We start from the raw sequence: 25,556 nt of genomic DNA, 5'->3' as shown, positions 1-25,556 counted from the left end.
CATACTGTGGGCCAGAGCCCCTAAAACAAACCTATTTCCGCCTTTTATACCAAAGCTAGGGGAGTTGCTGGCGTGACGCATTGTTGATTTCGCTTCCTGATGCTGAGTACACCTGATGGGTCTGCCGTCCGGCAGCGGGCGGGGACTCGCGGGGACTGGTGTGAGCCCAGCTGCTCTTCCTGCCCCTGGGCCGGGGCCAAGTTGAGCAGTGTCCACCCTGCAAACACGAGGATCACTTCGTTGCTGAAGATCAGGGGCCACAAGCATTTATGGTGGTCTGTCGTGGGACACATTACCTTCCTACAGCTCAGACAACAGATTCTAAAAGAGCCGTGTCAGGTAGAACTATTTTGCGCACATTTCCAGGTTAGAAGTAAAAAGAACAAATGTCCAGTTGTTTACAAAGGTGCCTATCACGACTTATGCTTTTTGATAAAATATTCCAAATAATCCACAATATTTCTCTTACTAAACACTATGAGGAAGATGAAAGGCAGATGACCAGATATTTCTAATATATGCAGTATACATATTGGATGAATTCCTTTAACATGGTCATCACTGTGGTAGTAAAATGTCAAGAATTTCAAGTTCAAGGGAAGAAGTCCGAAGTTTAATAAAAAAATGTGAAGCCGTTATAAACATCACTAGTAATCAGTGAAATGAATATAAAAGCGTGCATTTCTAAGCATCAGATTGGCAGAGGTGAGACAACAGCACTCGGCCTTGGGGGGACTGGAAATGTGATTCTCGGGTGAGACAACAGCACTCGGCCCCGGGGGGACTGGAAATGTGACTTCTCGGGCACACCTGGTGAGTGTTGGCCGCTTGCCAGTGTATTGTGACGACTCAGGAGATGTGCGTGCTTTCTCGATGTGAGTTACCGTCATCCACGATTGCTCAGTGCGGCTCCATTATTTCTTGTGACCATCAGTGGGGCGCTTCGCGGGCTCGGTGCCCCCGTGATGTGACTCACCGCACGGAGGGCTTGCACTTACCCCAGGGGAAGCCCAAGTTGCCGCGCTGGTGACTGAAAGGATGTTTATCCTGGACAGAACGAACACGGGCTCTAGAGCAGGGGTCTTGACGTGTTGTCAAAAGGAACGCTTTTTCTTTTCCTTCCGTAAGTCATGAACATCCGCATGGGGCCATCCTGGCCAGCCAACTCACAAACAGGCTGGTAGAAGTTAACTTTCACAATCTGAGGTCGGCCAGCAAGTTTCTGTAGGATACTGATTTCCGAAATCAGTCACGTTCTCCACCTCGTTCAGTTTCTCCCAGCGTTGATGCTTCAAAATTGTGACCACCTGGAAGAGCTCGCCTGTGTCTCTTAATTGGCTGCAATTGCTGTCCTGCCCAGGAGAAGGCAATGGCACCCACTCCAGTGTTCTTGCCTGGAGAATCCCAGGGATGGGCGAGCCTGGTGGGCTGCCATCTGTGGGCTCGCACAGAGTCGGACACGACTGACGTGACTTAGCAGCAGCAGCAGCAGCAGCTGTCCTGCCATCATTGACGTGCCTGTGAGCTGTTTTTGGTCATACCATTTTTGATACCAAGTGCATTTTTTTTTTCCTTTCAAATTTTCCAGACACCAGCTGGGTGCCCTATAATTAAATTCTGTACTGACTACCCAGCGTTAGCTTAAACCCTGTAGGTAAAGGGCTAAGTCCCACCGGACTCCCCCACCTCCTTCAGATGGTAGTCACTCACCATCCGGGTCTCCATCTATACCTCTCACCACCCAGGTGGAAATCTTTGGTTTCAACAATGCCGTCCTCAGGTTCAACAATGTGCTAGATTGGCTCACAGAATGCAGACAGTGCTTTACTTGGGGGTTTACGGGTTTATGGTGAAAGATATAATTCAGGAAGAGCTACCTAGGAGGATGCGTGTTTTGGGGGCCGGGTGGGAGCGCGGGGCCCCTCGCCGCTCCCAGCACCTCGGTGTGCTCGCCACCAGAACACTCTCCGAACCCCATTGCTTAGGGATTTTTATGGAGGTTTTATCATATGTAGGTCTGATTACAAGTACAAGGATATTGTGGATTAGAAGAAAATCAGAAACATGTGGCATCAAAGAAATTTCATGTTCATTAACAGACCTCTTTGGACTATGCCTCCAGGCTTCCCCAGAGACATATTCATTCATTAACTCCGACGGGATCGTTAGATTTGAGTAGTTAGAACATGTGAGCATGTGAACATATGTACTTTGTAACTTCTAAAAGACTGTACAAATGTGAGTATTACTAGGTCAGTACTGTTGGTTGATCATCTTATTAAAGATTGCCAAATATTTTGGGGTCCATCATTTATTAGGAACTCTGAAGTTTTCAGGTAGCCTTTGGATAAAAGATTTAATTTTTTCTCTTGTATTGTTTGGTTGCATTAATCATGGCGGTCTGCATTTTAATGTCTCCTTTTAAAGTGTGTTTTTTGGACTGCTGAGTTGTCATTTTAAAGTGCTTTGTACGTAGATACTCAGAATGAGAGGTTAGCCAGAGCCGTGTTCCCCATCTTCTGGGAGCATTTAAATGTCTCTGCCTCCCCCACGTCCAGCCCACCATGCACCTGCTCTGCCCCTTAGGATTTGCCGGTCACAGGTGCTTGGTGCTTTAGGCGCTCAGTCGTGTCTGACTCTTTGTGACCCCATGGACTGTAGCCCACCAGGATCCTCTGTCCATGGGATTTCCCAGGCAGGAATACTGCAGTGGGTTGCCATTTCCTCCTTCAGGGAATCTTCCCGGCCCAGATCAAAGCCGCATCTCTTGCGTCTCCCCGCATTGGCAGGTGAATTCTTTACCACTAGCACCACCTGGAAAGTCCATATACCACAGGGGTCCAGGCCAGTTTCAGAGAACACTGGCTGCTTCTCAGGGCCTGGTACTACCCTGCTATATATTGTGTTGGCTAAAAAGTTTGTTCACGTTTTTCTGTAAGATGTTGTGGGTTTCACATCTTAAGGATAAAGCGGGATGAACTTTTGGGCCAACCAGTAGTTCCTGGTCTTAAAGGGGACTTTGCTCCTAACCCGTTGTGCACTGTTCTGTGTAACTCATGTCAGGATGTCTGGGTGGTTCAGTGGAAATCACGTGCAGTTTCATCAGTCCTTATGTGCCAGCTCTTCCGCAGTGACCTTACGTTATTTCTAGTTTTCACAGAAACTGTGAAATGGGTATTCCTCACCCCCATTTTTCAGAGAAGAAATTAAAGTCCTGAGAGGTAGCATGACTTGTCAGCCTCCAGGTTAGGTTTGGGAAGTTCGGGAGCTGGAAATCAAGCCCAGGGCTGCTTTGCTCCTGTTACCGAGGGACCGTGGGCACTCACGGTGCGGTGAACCCTGGACGGGGACCAGGAACGCACAGAAAACTCCGCACTCCCCCACCCTCCCGAGGAGGGTGCTGCCTGTTCCTCATCAGGATGCCGAGGAGGTTCCAGAAGGACTTAATTGAAAGCTCTGCATAAATGCATGACTTTATATTAGGTTGGCAGAGGTTTGCTGCCAATATATGAAGTGCTGAGAATCAAGAGGAAGAAGTTTACAGTTATAAAGTAGAAATGAGCAGAGCATGAAAGGCTAATTGGGACGTGTGGAATGTTAGGAAACCTGCAGATTTATGTATGTGAGGTTTGGAAGATGCTCCCCAGCAGCTTCCGGCTGGTTTTGATGATTGATGGTGGACTGAAAGTAGCTGAGCCCCTCAGATGAGCCCAATGGCTGCATTTAAACGCGTGCTCTCCCAGCTTACCCTCCTCTCCTGGTACCTGAAGAGCCTGCACCTGGGCTCCACTGGGTGTGAGATGACTTAGGGTCAGAGAGGAAGTGAAGAAAACAAGGGTGCTATTACATGACTGCAACACCGTTTATCCGCGTCCTGCCCCTGAGGTTGTGCCTGAGCCCCTGGCGTGAATGGCAGGGGGGTCAGTGCCCCCAGGGAAAGGTGCTCCCAGTCGTTACAGGGAGGAAGACCACAGTGGGTCAGCAATGACAGCCGTCTAGATGCGCTTTCATTCAGCAAAACGACTGATTCTGAGTTGAGTCGGCTCTCACGATTATAGGCCAAAGGAAGAATGCTGTACTAACATTGAGTTTTTGATACGATTTTTAAAATGTAATCCAAAACACTTTTTTTTTTTTTTGTATCAGTAACTTCTAAAATGTACCATTCTACCTTTTTAATTGTCTAGGCATTTTCTTCCATCAAGTACTTTTTTTGTGCTGTTTTGATGGAATTCTGTCAGTGAAATGAAAGGAAACTAAGCCTATGAAGAACCAATATTTAAGTGATGCTGTTTATTTTTTTTCTTTTAGGCTATACCACACTGCACGTGGGATCGTAGTTCCTCGACCAGGAATCAAACCCACACCCTCTGTAGTGGAAACTCAGAATCTGAACCAGTGGGAAAACCAGGAAGTCCCCATGCCATATACTTTGATTTTACTTAAATAGGCGGGAAAGGAGAAGAAAGCACTTAGTGTGTGGAACTCACCCGCTGTGTGCTGGCACCCTCCTAGATTCCACGTGTTTACATGTATGTGTGCTGTATGTCTATATACTGTGATACCACGTTGTCTGCCTAGTATTTATACCATTTTGCAGATGACAAAACTGTGGTTTAAAGAGATCAAATGACTTGCTACTTAACATGGGTTTAGAATTTGAACCCAGGACTTTTTCTTTCAAAGCTCTTGTTTTTGTTGCAAAGACTAAACTGCAGTTACCAGAAGGTTACAGAACATGGCATGGTGAAGCTGTAGCGTTGCTTTGAGCAGCACGGTCTTGTTAAGTAGGTGTTTCACGAGGGTCCTAGGGTGAGTCTAGACAATGTGTGAGGGGAGTCGGGCCTCCCTAGGGGTTGAGCCTTTTTCCAAGGATCTCATCCTCTAGAGCAGAGGAGGGTGCCTTTCTCAATTGCTGGTCTCTGGTTATAATTGATTTTTAGAAATTCTTGTTGGCAGCTGTCACTTCTGAAGCTGTGCTATTTGGCTACTGTTTTTCTTCACATGGGGGCTTTCCTGGTAGCTCAGATGGTAAAAAAAATGCTCCTGCAATGTGGGAGACCTGAGTTTGATCCCTGGGTGGGGAAGATCCCCTGGAGAAGGGAATGGCAACCCACTCGTGTCCTTGCCTGGAGAATCCTGCGGACAGAGGAGCCTGGTGGGCTACAGCCCATGGGGTCACTTGTCTGACTTGGCCACTTGGTATTTTGAGCCGTGCCCAGCGAGCTGCCAGACCAGCAGCACAGCAGCTGTGCGTCTGGTGTGACTTTGGGCTCAGCCCGCGCTCAGCCGCCTGTGCGTCCTCGTCTGGTGTGACTTGGAGCTCAGCGCGCGCTCATCCGCCTGTGCGCCCTCCGCTGTGCCTTCCCCGGTCCTTGCTGGCTCTCCAGACTTAAGGCGTCCACCACTGACCATCCCCTCGGGGTCTCGCCTCTTCCGTGGACACACGCCCCTCGTTCTCTGCGTTGGCCCCTCCTCCTGCACCTCTGTGGGACTCTGGCCGTCCTCTTGTCAACAAGGCACTTCCTTGTCAGCATGTTTCTCTGTGTAACTCAGTACCGAGGTGCTCCAGCTTCATATATTTTAAGGTCTTTGATGTTGGGGACGACTATTTGAACAACGGTATTTTACACAAAGTGGGAGTTAAAAACCCCTTTACAAATGATTTCAGTGTGACTTCATTTTAGTAAACTCACTGGCAGCATAGGGTTTGGTCAGGGACCGTATCACAAGGGGCACAGGAGGCCTGGCACTTGCACATCATTTGTGGGGCTGCCAACCAGGGCACTCCCACTGGGAGAGCCGATCGGCCCTCTCTGTTCAAGACGAATAAACCGTTTGGCCTTGCAGTCCAGCTTTTAGGAGTTTGTCCTAAAAATGCTGTTATGTATATGCAACCATATGTGTACAAGGGCATTCTTTATAGATTTATTCATTTTAGCAAAATATTGGAAAAAGTTCAGTGTTCAGTAGGGAAATGGCTGAATACATTGTGGGACACTTGTATGACGAAAGACTGCCCCGGGCAAAAGAATGGAACAGATCCACACGCACCTTCCCTGTGAATTCTTCACTGACAAGAATAAGGTGCAGAACAGACGCTAACATTTGTGTAAAGTTAAGTCTGACTCTGGAGAAGGCAGTGGCACCCCACTCCAGTACTCTTGCCTGGAAAATCCCATGGATCGGAGGAGCCTGGTGGGCTGCAGTCCATGGGGTTGCTACAAGTCGGACACGACTGAGCAACTTCACTTTCAGTTTTCACTTTCATGCATTGGAGGAGGAAATGGCAACCCACTCCAGTGTTCTTGCCTGGAGAATCCCAGGGACAAGGGAGCCTGGTGGGCTGCCATCTATGGGGTCACACAGAGTCGGACACGACTGAAGCAACTTAGCAGCAGCAGCAGCAGCAAGTCTGACTAATGCTGGGAAAGATTGAGGGCAAGAGGAGAAGGGGATGACAGAGGATGGGATGGCTGGATGGCATCACCGTCTCAATGGACATGAGTTTGGGTAAACTCTGGGAGTTGGTGGTGGACAGGGAGGCCTGGTGTGCTGTGATTCATGGGGTCGCAAAGAGTCGGACAGGACTGAGCGACTGAACTGAACCGAAGTCTGCAGGGGGGCGTGTGTGTGTGTGTGTGTGGGTGCATACAGCTCTACGGCGTGGAAACTTGCTTGTAGGGAGGTCGAGGAGGCAGTGGGATTTACTCTTCACTGCTTACCTTTTCATAACATTTCAATGTTATTATAATTTTTTCTATGAAAAATATCAGATTAATTTTTTAGAAGTCTAAAGTCTGACAGTTCAAACTTATTCCCAAGTCTGTTGACTTAACAACAGTAGGTGAGATAATGTGTGTAAAGAGCTTAACGTAGGTCCAGATCTAACAGCGCGTCTTCAGCAAATGAAGCTGAGTGGGGGCTGTGGCGGAGATGGTGGAGCTGGGTGAGGACGCCAGGACTTTACACCAGAAAGTCCTGGGGGCGAAGAACAGCAGATGTCCCGTCCCCCAGCTCAGCCTCACCTGGGTATCCGGGTCCTCACAAAGAGATGGTCGGAAGTGTGAAATAGTTTATAGTTCTGGTGCGTTGGTTTAAAAGATAAAGTTAAGAAGTAGTGTTTTTCTTTGTTCTTGTCTGCATTTTCATATATATATTTTTTTAACATAAAGTGATCGTGAATCACTTAATGTCAGAGAAAAAAATTAAAAGCTGTATGTGTCTCCTCGGGGCAAAAGCAAGTATTGAGTCAAACTTCGCAGCCTTGAGATAAGCCATGCTCTCTTGTGGTGTGGAGCCTTGGCCACCACCGTCGAGCTCCCGGTGTGTCTAAGCCTGGCTTTGAGGAGCGAGCTTTCTGACTCTAAGGTTAGGATCTGATACTGCCATCTGAGGATGTCCATCACGGGTCATGCTTTCCGTGAAGCTGCTGGGGTGGGCTCTGGCTTCTCACACGTGACCGTCTGCTGGGGCCTCTGACCTGTGAGAGCCCCGGTCCCCTTGCGAGCGGCCACCCGCTGTGCTTGTCAGGAATTCCTGCGTCCAGTTCTGCGTACGCACCTCGGGTGACAGTCAGTGACTCGCACACTTGCAGCTTCCTTGTCCATTTCAGTTTTGCTCCACCCGACCCTCTGTGACAACCAAGGCCGGAGAGGGACAGGTTTTCTCCTGGAAACCCTGCCGAGGGGAGGTGGGAGGTGGGGATGACACGGAGAAGAGACCCCGGTGACCCATGGGCAACCACAGTGGTGCGCGGTCCACGTTTCTTCTGAGTGTCGCGGGTTTCTGGTTTGGTGGGCTTGCTCAGAGGACCATTAATAGATGTGTTTTTAATCTTTGTGTCCTGCAGTTAGGTAATGATGTTACTTTGTGTTTTTACCAATATTAAAAAAAATCCATGCTGCTAAGTCGCTTCAGTCGTGTCCGACTCTGTGCGACCCCATAGATAGCAGCCCACCAGGCTCCACCATCCCTGGGATTCTCCAGGCAAGAACACTGGAGTGGGTTGCCATTTCCTTCTCCAATGCATGACAGTGAAAAGTGAAAGGGAAGTCGCTCAGTCGTGCCCGACCCTCAGCGACCCCATGGACTGCAGCCTACCAGGCTCCTCCATCCGTGGGATTTTCCAGGCAAGAGTACTGGAGTGGGGTGCCATTGCCTGCTCTGAAAAAAAATCCATAAGTGATTTAATTAAATGCACAGATGTCGTTCAGATAGAAACGATTTCAAACCTTTCTTCTTCTGAACAGATATTCTTAGCTGAAAGAATAACATGTTTCTGATCAATTAGAAATTACAAATAAATCATTTTTCTATAATATTTCAGCAGTGCTGTTGGGCGACATACAGTTACATTAGGTGATTCAGTGTGTAGAGGTGTCATGAATTAGTTTTTCACTATTCCCATCAGAGATTTAAGTTTATGGAGAAATTGTGTGGTCAGTCATCAAAGAAAACATATATAACAAAGTAAAACGTTAAAAAAAACCCTCAACATCTGGCATATAAACAGAAGGGCTTCCCGAAGGGCTCAGCGGTAAAGAACCAGCCTGCCAGTGCGGGAGACGGAAGAGCTGCGGGGTCGACGCCTGGGTGGGGAGATCCCCCGGAGGAGGAAAAGGCAACCCACTCCAGTATGCTTGCCTGGAGAACCGCGTGGTCAGGGGAGCCTGGTGGGCTACGGTCCCAAAGAGTGTGACTGGACTGAGCTACCGAGCGCCCGTGCGTATAAACCGACACGGACTCTTACTCAGTGCCGTCGTCAAGGACTCTTAGTGCCGTCGTCAAGGACTCTTAGTGCCGTTATCAAGTAGTCAGTGGCAGCTATTTTACCTACAGGGAGTGCAGTCGGCAGAGGGCGCCCCATTGCCTGTAACTCCATTCTTTTCATGCTTGGGGCGAGAGTTTTTTGCCTTTTGCAGAGAAGAGAGAGGCAGGAGAGGTGGTTTTTCGGGAGGTGCTGAACTCCGCGTTGCTGCCCCCGCTGGCCGACTGTCTTTCTAGCACAGACTTCAGGAAGCAGTGGGCCTAGCGCTTCAGTACAGAGCTCCTGCGAGACTTCATAGGAAAATTACAGAGGCATAGATGGAATCGAACCATTCACTTTCACCCTTTTCCTCTATATCATTTTATTTTCATTGCCGACTAAAAATTGTCACTTACCATCCAGTTCTGTAAGAATGCAGTCACTGGCCTCGGTAGCCACTGACCTTCACCAGCCCCTGAAGGAAGTGCAGGGTGGCGATCAGGAGCCAGGCACTCTGCTCCAGGAAAAACTGGAAGAACAGGCCTTCAGATAGTTAGACATTTTCAGGAGAAGATTTTATGAGCCCAGTTCTTGCAACTCTGTATCTAGAAAAGGACTAAAATCATGACTGCAGATACCTGTTCCTCATGACTAGCAGTGTGTGCGTGCACGCTAAGTCACGTCAGTCGTGTCTGACTCTTTGCGACCCAGTGGACTGCAGCCCGCCAGGCTCCTCTGTCCATAGAATTTCCCAGGCAAGAATACTGGAGTGGATTGCTATGCGCCCCCTTCAGGGGATCTTCCAACCCAGGGATTGAACCTTCATTTCTTATATCTCCTGCATTGGCAGGCAGGTTCTTTACCACTAGCGCCACCCAGGAAGCCCCGTGACTAGCAGTAAGTAATGTTCTGCAAAAATATGTGTTTCATTGTATGGACCGCCTTTACCAGAATTACATGTATGCTGACTGCCCTCCCCCCCTTTCTTGGAGCAGTTTCTCAGATCCATCGCGAGAGGCTGTCTCCTGGGCTCATTTTGCTCCAGATAAAAACTCATAACTCCCTGGTTGTGCATTTTTTTCAATTGACATTATTTATCAGATCTATTTCCTTTGAGATTAAAACAACCCAAAAGGTAAGGTAGTTCTTAGTAAGAAAGCTCATCGCGGAGGGAAACATATCTTAGTTCTAAATATTATATATCATTCTAGAGTTATGAAACAAGACGGGCTTTTTCTCTGAAAGAACAAAGATCTGGCAGTTGATGGTTTTTAAAAGTCAGAGAGACTTTATTTCATTCCCGTGTAACTGGAAGCTGGGAGTCTTCAAAGTGTTTCTAAAACCAAAGATATTTCTTCACATGTATGGCAACTCATAAATCTGTGGGCAAATAAACTGTTTTCAAAAGCCCAGATTTGTTTTTGAAATAAAATATACGCTTGTGTTTCCCAGATCTGTATTTAAAATGATGCGGAGAGCTATTTATGTGGTGTCAGACTCGAAAAGACCGCCAGCATTTCAAAGCGCTCAAGTAAACAGTGGCTGACTCTGTCACTCCCTGCAGAAATCTCCCCCAACTGTTTTTTAATCTTGCAAATTTTTTGATACTTGTATATATCCAAAGATGGCTCAGTGGGTAAAGAATCCACCTACAACGCAGGAGACACAGGACACTCGGGTTTGATTCCCGCATCAGGAAGTTCCCCTGGAGAACTTGGCAACCTGGCACCCCGCTCTGTATTCCTGCCTGAAAAATCCCATGGACAGAGGAGCCTGGCGGGCCACAGTCCCGGGGGTCACAAAGAGTTGGACACTGATGAATAAACACACACACAGTCTTACATTTTCGTGGGTCAAATATATGTATCATTTGTTTCTTTTATTTCCCTGTTACACAGTCATTCCTAACCCCAGATCAGTTGAAGAATTACTCATATTTCTTCCGTTTGCTTAAAAAAAATACTTTCAAAACATTACAGAACTTTCTCTTGTCTTGTTTTGGCATGTCAGATCAAGTGAAGATCAGATCATTTTTCTCCCAAATACTTAGTTTCTTAACACTGTTTCTTATATGAGCCATTTCTATCTTGATTAATGAAAATATAAAGTTTTTAGATATCTCTGAATGTATTTGCTCTTTCTGTTCTTGCACCAGTTTTTATTATTATTATTTTCCTATTAATTTTTCAAAAAATTCTTAGCTTCTGTCACTTGTTTAATTTTTCAAATGAACGTGGGGATTATTTTTATTTACTTTTTAATGTACTTTATTTTATTTTTATATTTTCTTGGTCATGCTGTGTGGCATCTGGGGTTTTAGTTACCCGACCAAGGATCAAACCTGCACCCCTTGAATTAGAAGGTTGGAGTCTCAACCCTGGACCAGGGAAGTCCTAGGGATCATTTTTAAAGTTGGAGAGTTGAACCATAAAGAAAGCTGAGTGCCGAAGAACTGATGCTCTCAAACTGTGGCGTTAGACAAGACTCTTGAGAGTCCCTTGGACAGCAAGGAGATCAAACCGGTCAGTCCTAAAGGAAACCAACCCTGAATATTCACTGGAAGGACTGATGCTGAAGCTCCAATACTTTGGCCGCCTGACGTGAACAACAGTGGACCCTGGGTTCGACCTGGGCTCGGGCTCTCACCAGGACCCCTGTTTTCCATGTGTTTGTACAGCCTCATTTTCCTTTTCTACAAAGTATCAATCTCGAATTGTGCTGATGACTAGATGAGGGGATATCTGTGAAGTGCTCAGTGGCTCAAGAAATACTAGTTGTAATAATGCCATAATTATTCTATTATTCATGTATTCTTCCCCCAGACCTTTTGCAAGAGGTGGTGGTAAAACAATGAGCAACTTTTAGACCTTTTTCTCTTTGATCTGTTGTAAAGGTTGAAAATCTGTAAGGCAAATTGCTATTTTGATATTTTAAAGATAGCAGAAAAGCTGTGGTTTTTCCAGTAGTCACGTATGGATGTGAGAGTTGGACTATAAAGAAGGCTGAGTGCTGAAGAATTGATACTTTAGAATTGTGCTGGAGAAGCCCCTTGAGAGTTACTTGGACTCCAAGGAGATCAAACCAATCAACCCTAAAGGAGGTCAACTCTGAATACTCATTGGAAGGACTGATGCTAAAGCTGAAACTCCAGTACTTTGGCCACCTGATGTGAAGAGCTGACTCATTGGAAAAGACCCTGATGCTGGGAAAGATGGAGGGCAAGAGGAGAAGGGGGTGACAGAGGATGAGATGGCTAGATGACATCACTGACTCGATGGACATGAGTTTGAGTACGCTCCGGGAGTTGGTGATGGACAGGGAGGCCCGGCGTGCTGCAGTCCACGGGGTCGCAAAGAGTCGGACACGACTTAGCACCTGAACAATAGCAAAGAAAGACCCAGGACTGCGGAGGCTGCAGAACTGCTAATTTACATGAGTATGTTCATCGGGATGGCGTAAATTAAATAAATGTAATTTGTTAAGTAAGGGGGCACCTTGACCTCTCTACCGCAAGGTCAGCATGGGGTTCCTTTCAGTTGCAGCATGCCCACATCGCCTCAGACACACTGGTGCAGACGAGCCCACGTGTTCTGTGTTCAGAACAGGTGATCGGGAAGTGGAGAGGGGAGGAATTCAGCTTTGTGCTTGAACTTTGTGTTTGAGACGGGCAGACAATTAAATGCCTAAAGCAGCACAGGAAAGCGGCTTGAACTTTAAGAATATTCCTTCTCCTCCCTTCTCCTGCTTCGCCCTGAGATTTTCACATTTATATTAATTATCTTCACAGCTCATATTAGGTTATACAGTAGAATCTGAATTTCAAATAAATGTCAAAATCAGAAAACAGGCCTATTACCCTTCACAGGCAGCCAGGGAAGAAAACGCACTTCTGTTCCTGAAGCGTGTTGTCCTGTGAAGCACCGACCTTATTTTTCAAATACCTTGTCACCAAAACAACCAGGAAATCTCATTAAAGAGTCCCCAGGGTGCTGGGTCTGTGGCGGGGCGTGGCCACGTGGAAGAGTGAGCCGTGGCTCCGAGGCTGGGCCTGCCCCCGCTGGCCCGGGATGCCCTGAGAGCCTCTCCCCGCTGGACCCAGGCCTCTCGTCCAGGGAGGGAGCACATGCACCCGGCTGGTCTTCAGTGTCCTTTCAGGGTGTTCACTTCTCTGGGCGGACACGGGAGGCACCACTCTGCGTCTTTTTCCGAGCCGTTCCCAAGAGGATGTGGTGCTTTGGTCCTCACTCAGGCTCACGGCGCTCATGTCGATAAAACTCATCCCCGCCCCAGCGGTGCTTCTCCGTTGGTGTGTGTGTTTGTTTGCCTCATTGTGAAACAGAGCAGGACCCTACGGTCCTTTTCCCCCAGGTCCTCAGCCTGCTGTTTGTCTCTGGACAAAGAATAAGTTCCATAAGAGACGTGAGACAATGCAGAAGCAAAGGATAACAGTCAAAGGAGACCAAATAATAGTAGCTCAGTCACTGAGCAGGGTCAAGGAGCTTGAGTTCCCTCTCCCGGGCTATAGATGACATTCTGAGCCACATCCTGGGAGCTGTCCTATGGATACTGAAACCCCCACCAGGTGGAAGAAGTCAGCTACATGACGACCAGCCTGTGGCTAAGACATAAGCTGCCACAGTCCTGAAAATTGGCCTCAGGGACACAGACTGGCCCTGTGTTTTCCTGAGGAGCAGTGGGTCAGCATCCACTGATTCCGTGCACTCAGAGATGTTCTAGATCAGAGCTGCTGTGACTAACGGGAATTGACTGTGTATTATTTTCATTGTTTTCACGATTCAGGAATCTTGCAATTTGAATTAAATGCTTTCATGTACTAGCTAATCCTTAAAACTTATAAAACTTACCGAAAAATGCAGAACTATGTTTCCAGGGGGTTTAGCAGAGAGCTCAGGATGATCAGGACTGGTTGGGGCTGCTCAGGGCTGACGGAAGCTGATATGTGGACCTCAGTTTCACTCTCCATCTCGATGCGGTGTTCAGGCATGATCTAGCAGGTGTGTGGCTACCTTCTCTGAAATAAGAATTAAGGAGTGCTGCTTGATTTCCGTCCTTGTGAATGACTTGCTGAGAAACCTCAGTGCTGTCCTTTGGTTATTTTCATTAGGTCTGCTGTAGGGAGAGGACGGAGCAGTTGCAGTATCACTGTGAGTTAACAGATGGTGTCTCTTCTCAGTGAAACAGCAATTCGGAAATGCCTAACATGGGTATTCCTAGTGGGGGTTACTCCTGTGACCTGGGAAGAGGTTCTTTTTAAAGGACAGAAACATCATCCTGTTCCTCCAGGAGCTTAAAATCCAAGAGATGGGCCAGTGTCCTGATGGGTGGGCGCAGTGAGGGTTTCGTGGGTTTCTCAGGAAGAAAGAAGGGACGGGTCCGTTCTATGTGGGCAGAGTATGAAGGATAAGACCTGGTGTCACAGAGGTGGAGCATCTCTGGGGTTACGGACCATGTCAACAGGAAGCTGTGTTTCGGTTTGAAAAGAAAACTCAAAAGGAACTTACCAGGACTGTGTCTGTTGCAAAAGTGAGGTTGGCTGGCATTTATCAGGAGAGGACGAGCAGTGGGAACGTCAGGGGCAGCCTGGGACCAGGACTGGCCAGCCTGCCGTGACCTGGTGCTCCTTTCGGTCAGGAGGCTCGTGCGGGCCAGCCCAGCAGTGTCTGTCTATCCTAGTGTGGCCAGGAGGAGCCAAGAAAGAGAGGAAGAAAGCAAAGGCTGCAGAGAGGGGTGGCACTGAGCCACCATCTGTAGGTCGAGAAGTGTTTCAGGCTGTTAGTGTCGACCTGATAATTGCGGAGCTATCAGCTGTACTTCAGGAAAATATAAAAAAGGAGATACAGCTGGGGGAGAGAGAAGGTGGGATGATTTGAGAGAGCAGCAGCGTTGAAACATAACTGTTACCATGTGTAAAGTAGACAGCAGTGGGAATTTGCTGTGTGACACAGGGAACCCTAGGTTGGTGCTCTGTGACAACCTAGAGGGGTAGGCTGGGGAGGGAGGTGGGAGGGAGGGGACACACGTATGCCTATGGCCGGTTCATGTTGATGTATGGCAGAAACCAACACAAGATTGTAACAGTTATCCTCCAATTAAAAATAAAATAAAAAAATACAGAAGCAGACAAAAAAAAGTAATTATGGAGATACAAACTGGCAAAGACTCTTTCCTCCACTCTAGCCAAGACTCCAGGATTTTGTATGCAGCAACTTTATTTGGAGGATCTTAGATGAAATCAGTTTGTTTAGAATATTTAGGAGAGAAGGATTTTTAACCTGGAGGCCGTGTCTTCTGTGCAACAGTATTATTTCTAATTACCTAAAATAGTTTTTAATATGCAGTTTAGTGAGTTGATTTAAAACAAGTTTTAATTTTACTTGCCATAGCCATTCGGCTTGCTAATTATTTCTGGGTGAGCACGTTGGTCTTTTTCATTAGCTAAGTATTTTGTTTAATTTTGAGACTGTTCTGTACATGTGGGGGTCTGACATTTTATTTGAGCGCTGAATTTAGTGGGTAATGACTTACGCTGTCAGTGTCCAAACGTGTGCCGTGTGGAACTAGTATAAATACCTGTCGTTAAAGACAAAAATAAATGACGACTAGTGGATTGACCTAAGTTGAGATCAACTAGCAGTTTTGATGTTTCATTTGACTTTGATAAGACTGTGAAGAGCATTAAGGATGAATGTGGTATATTTGTTTTACAGTGTGTTATTTTTTATATGCATTGAGAAGAATTTATTCCCCCTGGCATACTTAAGGAAGTATTCATACTAATGGGGACTAGTAATATGAACTTAATTTTAACTGATATTTTTCTCAAGTGAAAATTTGTGAAAGAGTGGTTGGGAGTTCAACTGCCATTCCAAACATGCTGACATCTTTAGATACTTACTAACCAGGCTTTAAGTTAATTTTGCAGCGTCCTTTGTCTGCAGTCGTTCCCTCATGTATTCGTTTAATTACAGATTTTCACCTTTTGACTTGTGACAGCAAAACTGATTTCTCTTGGAACTGAGTCCAGTGATGTGTGTGTGTGTGTGTGTTTTAAAAAATCCTTTAAAAAGTTGTGTTTTTCCATTTGTCTGTGTCCATCACAAAATACTTTTCTCTTGAGGACTCCTCTATTCTTGAATAATTAAGAAGTTTCCAGCATGGCAGAACACTTTCCAATCTCTCATTCTTCAAAACACGGCATTTATGAGCAAAGAATGGTATTGCTAGTCATTTCTCCACTGAATTACAGTGATGAAAAGACATCTCTTCTGAATGGGAACGTGGCCTTGTGTATTCAGATAACCATTGTGTTTAGAATTGCCTTCGTTGCTCCTTTTTTCTCCCCCCTTAGACTTAATTTTAATAAAAGACATTATCTACACACAAGGTGCTGATCACATATGAAGGCCATGGTGTCGGGGGGTGTGAGGGGCTCTGATCTGCGTGCCCGGGCGCTGCCTCTCCTCGGGCCTGCCCTCCGAGCGAGCTGCCAAGCTCTCGCGTAATTGTCTTGACAAGTGTGCACTCCTTCATGGAGCAGCTGGGCCTCTGCCAGCCCGCAGAAGCCAGGCACCCCAGGTGGCAGAGTCCAGTGCCACCTTCTTGCTGGTGGCTTTAAGCCATTCCTTAAACATGTTGCTGAAACCAGTGGTGGATAGATAGTTATTTGAGGTAAGGATGGCATTCATTTGTTCTGGCGGGGTAAGAGCATTTGCGAATGGTAAAGGGTGGCTGGTGTTTCCAAGCTGCAGATGCTCCTGTGTTCCGGAGCCTTCTCTTTCTGCCTTGGGGGCTCCCTGGTGCCACTTACATGCTCCAGAATCCATCGGAAAAACACATCTTGATGGTGCATCTTCAGAAGAGAGAGTTTGTATGCTTCATGCTGTCTGGTGTTAAAGGGCCTGAAGTAGGAAAGCAATCAAGGTTGTTGAGCCAGTGCCCACGGCCACATCTAGGAACTGGGCACACCAGATGTGGGGAAAATAGTCGTGTCCACACGGGCAGAGCTCAAGGAAGCAGTCTGGGCGCTCCTGGTGCCGCTGTGCGTTCACACGTTCTCCTGGGCGATCCATGTTACTGCAAGTAAGTGAGACCCAGACGCGGTGTCCACCTGGCCCTGTCCTGGTTATGTGCTGGAGGGAGGCATGTCCATGTCCACAGATGCCTGGGTGATCTGTGTTACTGCAAGTGAGTGATACCCAGACGCGGTGTCCACCTGACCCTGTCCTGGTTATGTGCTGGAGGGAGGCACGCCCATGTCCACAGATGCCTGGGCGATCCGTGTTACTGCAAGTGAGTGATACCCAGACGCGGTGTCCACCTGGCCCTGTCCTGGTTATGTGCTGGAGGGAGGCACGCCCATGTCCACAGATGGTTACCTCCCCGTAGGTTCATTTGGCGTGAGAAGTGCGACTCTTTCTGTTTCTATTGGCTTCAACCAAGCCAGCAGGAGGCTGCCCAGTGAATTCCAGAGTCTCTGCAAACAGTATCTTCTCGTCTTTCTGCACATCTAGGCTGGACTCTCTGTGTGTTTTTTTCTTAATAATAAAAGAATCTTAACAAAAGAAGATTTTATTCTTCGTGTGTTGCATAAAACCCCTCCCCAAATAGTCCCCTGTTATTCTCCAGGGTGGAGCTCTCCTGATAGCGTGTGGCCTTGTCCCCGGGGACAGACTTCTATTTGCTCAGGGCCTTTCCCTTCTGGTCTTCCTCTCCCAGGGACGGAACTCTGCCTGGGTCCTGGTGACCCTTTGGTAAGATCTTTGCTCTATTTGAAAAGTTTTAGCTGTGTTCTTGGCTTCTTTAACTCCTTCAGTTTGGGTCATATGAACATTCTGTAACCCAATCTTGTTTGTTTGTCTAAAATGTATAAATGTCTTGATACAGATTTTCCTGAATTCAGAACTGGCTTCTACTAACATTGTAGTAGTTGTTGTTCATTTGCTCACTCGTGTCCGACTCTTTGTAGCCCCATGGACTGTAGCCCGCCAGGCTTCCCTGCCCTTCATTATCTTCTGGCGTTTGCTCAAACTCATGTCCATTGAGTCGGTGATGCCATCCAACCATCTCATCCTCTGTCACCCCCTTCTCTTCCTGCCTTCAATCTTTCCCAGCATCAGGGTCTTTTCCAATGAGTTGGTTATTTGCATCAGGTAGCCAAAGTATTGGAGCTTCAGCTTTAGCATTAGTCCTTCCAGCAAATATTCAGGGTTGATTTCCTTTAGGCTTGACTGGTTTGATCTCCTTGCAGTCCAAGGGACTCTTGAGTCTTCTCCAGCACCACAGTTCAAAAGCATCGATTATACTAACATAACATGATGTGTTTTATTTCTCTACACTATTTTATTACAGTTCCCTTCTGAGTAACGTCACCTATGAGATAAGAGAGGTGAAAACACTTTAATTGAACCCATTTACTGTTTTGCCATGTAATTAAAATTCCAATAAGCCTGTTAATATGTCAAGCTGAAACTCCAGTACTTTGGCCACCTCATGTGAAGAGTTGACTCATTGGAAAAGACTCTGATGCTGGGAGGGATTGGGGGCAGGAGGAGAAGGGGACGACAGAGGATGAGATGGCTGGATGGCATCACTGACTTGATGGACATGAGTCTCAGTGAACTCCGGGAGTTGGTGATGGACGGGGAGGCCTGGCGTGCTGCGATTCATGGGGTTGCAAAGAGTCGGACACGACTGAGCGACTGATCTGATCTGATCTGATTAATATATCAAAATTAAAGAAAATGCTATTTCTAGAAGTACTGAAAGGTCATTCCCTAACACACAGGTGCCTGAAAAAGTAAAACATGTTATTTGTCCTGAGAAAGAAGGCAAGGGGAGGTAGAAAGGTAGTTGGGTCCCTCCAAAGCCATATGTGAATTTTCTGCTCAGCCATGAGAGTTTTTAAAGGGAAAAACTGAAGAAATAATCTCAGCTAATCACTGAGATGGGGGAGCAGTCAGGCTGGTGTGCCAGCTGGTGGACTTGTTGTGATTTTTTCTTTAGGTGTTAGCTTGTTCTCATAGTTTGTTCGAGAGATTACTGAAGCGGGTGCTAGGGAAGCAGTCTGGTCACCTGTTAATGACTTAGGCTTCATTTCTATTCCTCTGATCTATGGAAAGAACCAAAAGGTTCTTCGCATCAGGTGGCCAAAGTATTGGAGCTTCAGCTTCAGCATCAGTCCTTCCAGTGAATATTCGGGGTTGATTTGTTTGGACCACACGATGTCTTGCCAACAGGTTAGGCAAGGCACTGTGTGGTCCAGAGATCTGAAAGGTGTGCTCGGGCTGGAGATGAATAGAACAGGGGGTGTCTGGTTTCAGGTTAGTGACAAGACAAACAGGGCCCCCTCTTCAGAGCTCTTTCCTGCCCAAAGTTGCTCACGGCCTTACTTTGCAGCTTCTTGTGAAAAGCAGTATTTTGGACATTTGCCTACTCAACATTGTGACATCTGTCAAGGAGCCTGGTGACCATGGAGTTTGATGTCCCCCAAGGAATGAGTGTGCAGTCACTACAGAGTAAATGAAACTGATTACACGTAGAATGGACAGAATTCTTCCTGTTTCTGAAACCCGAAAGAGCTCAGCCTTGAAACCGCTCTTTCTGCAGCAGCTAATGCTGGAACCGAGGCTGGTAAATCAACACCACGCAATGCCCGTCACTGACTCTGGACCACAGTGAGGTTTGACCGTGAACCTGGAGACGAGACACGGAAGGATTTCATGTCACTAAAGGAGAGGTTATGCCACGTGGCTCTTCTTCTGCCAGAAGCGGAGCCAGCAGCGCAGTCGCTAAGCTGGATGAATGTGGGATTGATGACGTGGCTGTGTCACCCGCACTTAACTTCAGCCCGCCCAGGTCGCTCCAGCCGCAGACACACGCGTGGAGTCATCCGGGCGAAATCCGGAGTTCATCCTGCGTTCTCTGTCTCAGTGGGCGACTGTTTTTTTAACGGTCTGGGTTCTTTTTTTAACCTTTAATGGGCCATGTTTAACCTTTAATTTAACTTATATTGTGTCTTATCCTGGCAATGAGTTAAGTACATTATGAACAAGATCTTTCCCTAGGAGATAGGTACTGTTTTCTATGAGAAGCCTGAGAGCCAAAAGCAGTCAAAGGCTGTGTGCAGTGATAGCACCTTCCCCAGAAGGCTCCTGAGCGTGGAGACAGCACACGCCTTTGGAGGGAAGAGGCTTTCTTGTGTCTCCCAAGGGCGCTGAGCCGGGTTGCTGACAACCCACCAGCGTGACTGAGTGCTGAGATGGCGGCTCGGGCATATTTAAAATTTATATCCACGGCGGTGACAAGCCTGAGCACTGTGGAGGGGAAGACAGATTTCCGCTGAAGCTCAGCCAAAAACACTTTCCACCACAACTCTGACAAAACAGTGCCCTAAATGAACAAATCCAGAGAGTTTCTGGGTTCCGTGAAAACTTCATACGTGACGGCTCACACACCAGGTCTACGCCCAGGCGTCTAATAAGCCACCTCACAGGTGCACAGGCGTTTAATTCGGAGCTGGGTGTTCTCAGCTCCGTCATCCAGGTGGGCTGTGATGCTGGGGTGCACCCCCGGGGTGCTCTGGATGGTCACTTGGAGCAATGTTGTTCCCGTCTAATGTGTTATTATCATGAAATTAAGTGCTTTCTTGGTAGTATGTAGAGCCTAGAAGTCAAATAACCCACCTACCTGTGGGCTTGATAGTAACTCATTGGTAACTGCCAAGTTTTAGAAGATGGGTTTGGCTGATTTAAGTTCACAGCAATTGTTTTTACCACTGTACGGATCTGACATCTAAAGCTTGTCATGCCCGAGATCCCCGAGTCCGGGTGCGGATGCCCTGCTCCTGGTTTCCCGTGGGTGTGCAGTGGAAACCTGCTCTTTTACCAAACAGACGTGTCATTGATGGGATCCTGCGATGGTATTAAGTGGGAGTGACATGACCAGATGTGAGGGTAGAAAAGATTTGCATCTATAAAAATAGTTCCAGCTGTCCACCGGTGTGGTCTATCACTCTGTGTAATATTTCCTTAAGCTTTTCACTTCTGTTTTTTTTAAAAAAATTACATAAAAATAACCATTACCTAAATTGATGTATTTTGTTTGAAACAAACAAACAAAAAGTGTTGTTCATGTCATCTTACAATATAGTGAACTATTCTGGAAGTCACCTTTTGGCAGAAGTGAGCAGAACTTGGTGATTATGAGGATGGAGTTGGGTGATGGCAGTTCAAACCTCCCTCCATCCTTCAGGGCCCGGTGGATGCAGTCACGGGCTTCCTTTCAGGAATGAGACCCCGAATGGAGTCAGAATAAAAGGAGGTCGTCACATCCATAGGTTTGTTCCATGTGAGGGATCCAGGACATGACATGACATGAATAAAGGACATTTTCTTCAATTTCATTGTCTCGAGTGTCCAGGGAAGGACAACTGGAGATTGGGGATCCAAGCATGATGTTCATGATTCTCTTGATGTGGGGGGGCGCAGGGTGTGTGCTGGTGGGAGACCGACTCTCTCCAGTGAGAGGTGACTCTGCTGTGTATGTGTCCTCTTTCCAGAACGCGTGAAGGAAGCTGCCGCCATGGTCTGCTGGGCTCTCAGGAGAGTCGGTCTGGCGCGTGCCCACCTGGCCCGGAAGGCCAGCGGAGTCTGCCGGGGCCACGAGCATCAGCCCTTGGGCCCGAGGCCTGCCGCCCCGGGAGCCCCGGGCAGCGCGGTGGAGCTGCTGGGCAAGTCCTACCCTCAGGACGACTACAGCAACCTGACCCGCAAGGTCCTGTCCAAGGTGGGCCGGAACCTGCACAACCAGCCGCAGCACCCGCTCTGGCTGCTCAAGGAGCGCGTGAAGCAGCACTTCTACGCGCAGTACCCGGGCCGCGCGGGGACCCCGCTCTTCTCCGTGTACGACGACCTGTCCCCGGTGGTCACCACCTGGCAGAACTTCGACAGCCTGCTCATCCCGGCCGACCACCCCAGCCGGAAGAAGGGCGACAACTACTTCCTGAACGCCACGCACATGCTGCGCGCGCACACGTCGGCGCACCAGTGGGACCTGCTGCGCGCGGGGCTGGACGCCTTCCTGGTGGTGGGCGACGTGTACCGGCGCGACCAGATCGACGCGCAGCACTACCCCGTGTTCCACCAGCTGGAGGCCGTGCGCCTCTTCTCCCGCCACCAGGTGAGCCGGGCCCCGCGGCGCGGGGCTTCCCGGTCGGTCCCAGCGAGCCGCGCGGGGCCCTGTGGCATCCGTCTTTGGTGGGGTGCTTGGTGCAGGCGGGGCTCTGGACATCCTGGCCAGCGTGCTGTGTTAGTAACGCAGGAACTGGCAGGCCTTTACTGCCTCTTGTCTGACTTTTGCCTTCCGGTCCCCACGTGCCTGCCTCTGCGTTTCTCCTGATGAGTGAGCAGTCGGTGGCTCACACTTATCCTCCATTGCAGAGGGCTGGAGATGCAGGGCTGAGACCTCTGGTTGGGTTGCTCCAGTTCCCAGTGAGCAGAGGTCACCCGTACTTGGTGTTGGACACCAGTGGATTTCTTAGGTAGCCCAGGGGCACTGGCGCTCTCTGGCTGAGACTGTAAGGTGCCTTCTTGCCCCCAAGCTCTTTCCTCCGCGTCGCCTGCTGCCGACTTGTGGCTGCTGTGCGTGTTTTTCTCTGTGAAAGGGCTTCGCTGTTCTATACCCAAAGTTTGTGTTTGGGTTCAGAGAGCTTTTTTAATCGGGAAATCTGATATTCTGGTCATTCTCAAAAGCACCCACCTCCTCGCATCTGGTAGCTGACATCCTAACATGTGCGAATCTTTTTTTTTTTTTTTGGCAATTTGCGAAAATTCCTGAAAGCTTGAGTCTGTTTCCTAAAAGAGTGCAATGTCACTTGTTTTTCATTAACATATTTTTAAACCATCTCTGTTTTTATGTAAGAAACAAATGGAATTAATGAGGCGCAGGAAATATCTTGTGTTACTCCCTTAGTGGTTCTTACAAACGTGTTCACTGAAACAGGAGGAATAATTATTAACAAAACTCCCTCGTGCAAGCATCAGGTCAGTGGGTTGTTGGAGTGAGCAGGAACAGTGTTGGCTCCTCGGGTTGTTGGATATGAGCAGGAACGGTGTCAGCTCCTTGGGTTGCTGGAGTGAGCAGGAACGGTGTTGGCTCCTTGGGTTGTTGGAGTGAGCAGGAACGGTGTTGGCTCCTCGGGTTGTTGGATATGAGCAGGAACGGTGTTGGCTCTTTAGGCTGATAAGTAATCATTGCTTGTTGTGTAAAATGAGTCACGTTGTAGGAGACCACTGCCTCAGGGTGCTCAACTCTCCCTGGGAATCTGTGAAAATGCAGAAATAGGTATTAGCTTTGCACAAAAGTCCACCTATGCTTGATCCCAGAACTGCTGAGATGAGCACTTTTCTATTTGGGAAAGCGGACTATTTTCCACGTTAACTGTTACAAGGATGCAGATTTGTTAGGAAACAGGTCAGAGTCCGGGGAATATGACCGAGTGGTGGAATGTCACCCGCAGTTACTGAGCCAGCAGAGGGGTGGCGTCAGGGAGCAGGTGTCCAGGTCACGGCAGCGGCAGGTGCTCAGCCCAGTTTATCATGTTACAAAAATGAGAAAGGACAGTGCCCACTGGTTGGTGAGCCTGCGAGCCATGGGAATGGCAGTGGAGGCTGTGAGACGCACGCTGGTGTTTTAATGGAGGAAGAACCCAGGGTCTCTGAGAAGGTGGGAAACGGGCGGAGAGGGAATTAACCTCTTCTTGTTTCAGACTTCTGCGGGGTCCAGGCCAGGTTAGCGGGAGGCGGGCATGGCTGGTTTTCGGATGATGTGACTGTGTGTTCTGCCTTGTAGTCAGAAAGACTGCACGCACACATGTACACGTATGTATCAATACAGTAAGGTAGTTCCACACACCTTGTTCCATTTGCTCCTCGTCCTAAAACCCTGCGAGGCGGGTTACTTCCACTGCAGCCACGGGCAGTCTGAAGCCCCAGCAGGTTTAGTGATGCTCAGGGTCTCCCCGCCAGCTGGTGGCATCACTTGAGCATCACCTGTTCTGCCCTGTCGCTTTTCATGGAGGAGTTGCTTACGGCCCAGCCAGGGCTTCAGTTCCAGGCACAGTGTCACGGAGAGAGGACTGTGTTTTGTGGATTCCTGGCCTCAGCTGGTACCAAGTCTGATCTAACCTTAACAATCAAAAAGAGTTTTTTTCCTTCTTTCACTTTATTACTCTCTGAATAGGGTTTTTTTTTTTTAATCCCAATTGTTGTAATCAAGCTACATATGTAATTTAAAAAACTGTATGGTCGTTCTTTAAAGCTTTCCTGTTATTTCATAATCTTGGTAATCATTATTTTATTCACTGCGTGGTGTATTTCAGGAAGAAGAGAGGTGAGTCATCAGATGTGGGGTAAAGGAAGTAAGAGTAAGCATAGAAATGGATATACGTTATTTAACTATTAGTTGTGAATAAAACCCTTTTGTGTTCCAGAAAAGGTATCAGTATTCACAAATTTAAATGTGTTAAATGTACCGATTTAAAGACATCCATCATCAGCTTGGACAGTTTTCAATCAGAGAATCCTGAACCAGAGTCACCAGAGGTTGAAAGTAAAGGGCAAGAAAAAGGCACACGGAGCAAAAACTTGACAGCAAAGCTGGTAACGCAGCTAGTAACGCTGGATAGAGTGCCTGGGAAATCGGAACTGTGGATAAAGAGGGCTGATACGTGGACCGAGATGCTTTTATGACTTAGGAATTTCAATGTGCCCGACATCATAGCCGTAATACAGAAACCAAAACTGAAGAAATCCAAGTTTGAAAAGTTCATTATGATCGTAGATTTTAAATGACTTCAAAGATTGATGAATTAGCAGACAAATGAGTAAAGATAGAACAAAGCTGAAAAATATGATTAGCATGCTTGATTTGATTGTTTTTAACATTCTGTAACTATGTATGTGTGTTTTTGTTTGCACAGACAGACACTCACACACGTAAATTCTATACCCGAGTGTTAGAGGTGTACAGTCACGTGGGAAAACCTAAAATAAGTTGTCCATGTACTAGTTGACAGTTGAAGTTGTAATAAATGTCAGAGACCCAATAACATTATTAGGACTGGGCCTGGCTGCAATGTAGTTGATGTGGAAAGCAGTAAGAAAAGAATAATAAAGCTTTCCCTGTCTCTAGCTATCTAAAAATTCACAGCTATAGATTCATGGCTTAAAGAGAAATATTAGAGTTATCAAAAGTTACTTATCACTAACTGGCAATGAAAACACTGACTTCAGACTGCTCAGGTGTGGCGAAGATAGTCGCCCTATGATTCTGGTGGTAGCTCTGGCCACCGTGACCACTAACATCACAGAAGGAGGAGCAGCCAGACACATGTGTCTCCTCTCGAGAGAATACAAGGCCACCTGTAAGAAGTCCCGTCAAAGAAAACTGGACCTATAGCAGCTCAGCTTGCTGGATCTAACAGTCACATTTATAGAAACACAGAGGACAGAGAAGCACGTTAAACTACATCATGTGGATGCAATGAACAAAATCCAGCCTGGGGAAATTCTCTAGCGATGCTACCCAAGGTGAGGTCTGCCTAACGAAGAAAGTACAAGAATCAAAGCGAGTGATGAGAAATGAGGAGGCGGTCGTGTTCAAGGCTGTTGTCCGAGGACGTCTGTGGGCCTGCACACAGTCCGCCAGGCCTTCCCCGATGCTCTTGGTGAGCTCTGTGCGTTCAGTCTGCGGGGTGGTTTTGCACAGCACCTGTATATCAGTTCCAGAC

At 47.6% G+C, this 25,556-nt stretch overlaps 1 protein-coding gene across 12 annotated transcripts in view; it reads left to right on the top strand.

Moving 5' to 3' along the window:
- FARS2 (phenylalanyl-tRNA synthetase 2, mitochondrial) overlaps window positions 1-25,556 on the top strand; it is a 305,944-nt gene that overhangs the window by 27,803 nt on the left and 252,585 nt on the right. For 11 of the 12 annotated variants that reach the window (XM_024983442.2, XM_024983449.2, XM_059880242.1 and 8 more), the window contains 1 exon segment: window positions 21,327-21,946. In XM_024983442.2, the coding sequence (XP_024839210.1) occupies window positions 21,350-21,946 (597 nt within the window). In that variant the 5' untranslated portion in view covers window positions 21,327-21,349. 12 annotated transcript variants of the gene reach the window in all.

Source organism: Bos taurus, chromosome 23, assembly GCF_002263795.3.
Source record: "Bos taurus isolate L1 Dominette 01449 registration number 42190680 breed Hereford chromosome 23, ARS-UCD2.0, whole genome shotgun sequence".
Lineage (NCBI taxonomy): Eukaryota > Metazoa > Chordata > Mammalia > Artiodactyla > Bovidae > Bos > Bos taurus.
This window is presented reverse-complemented; position numbering and strand designations above follow the sequence as displayed.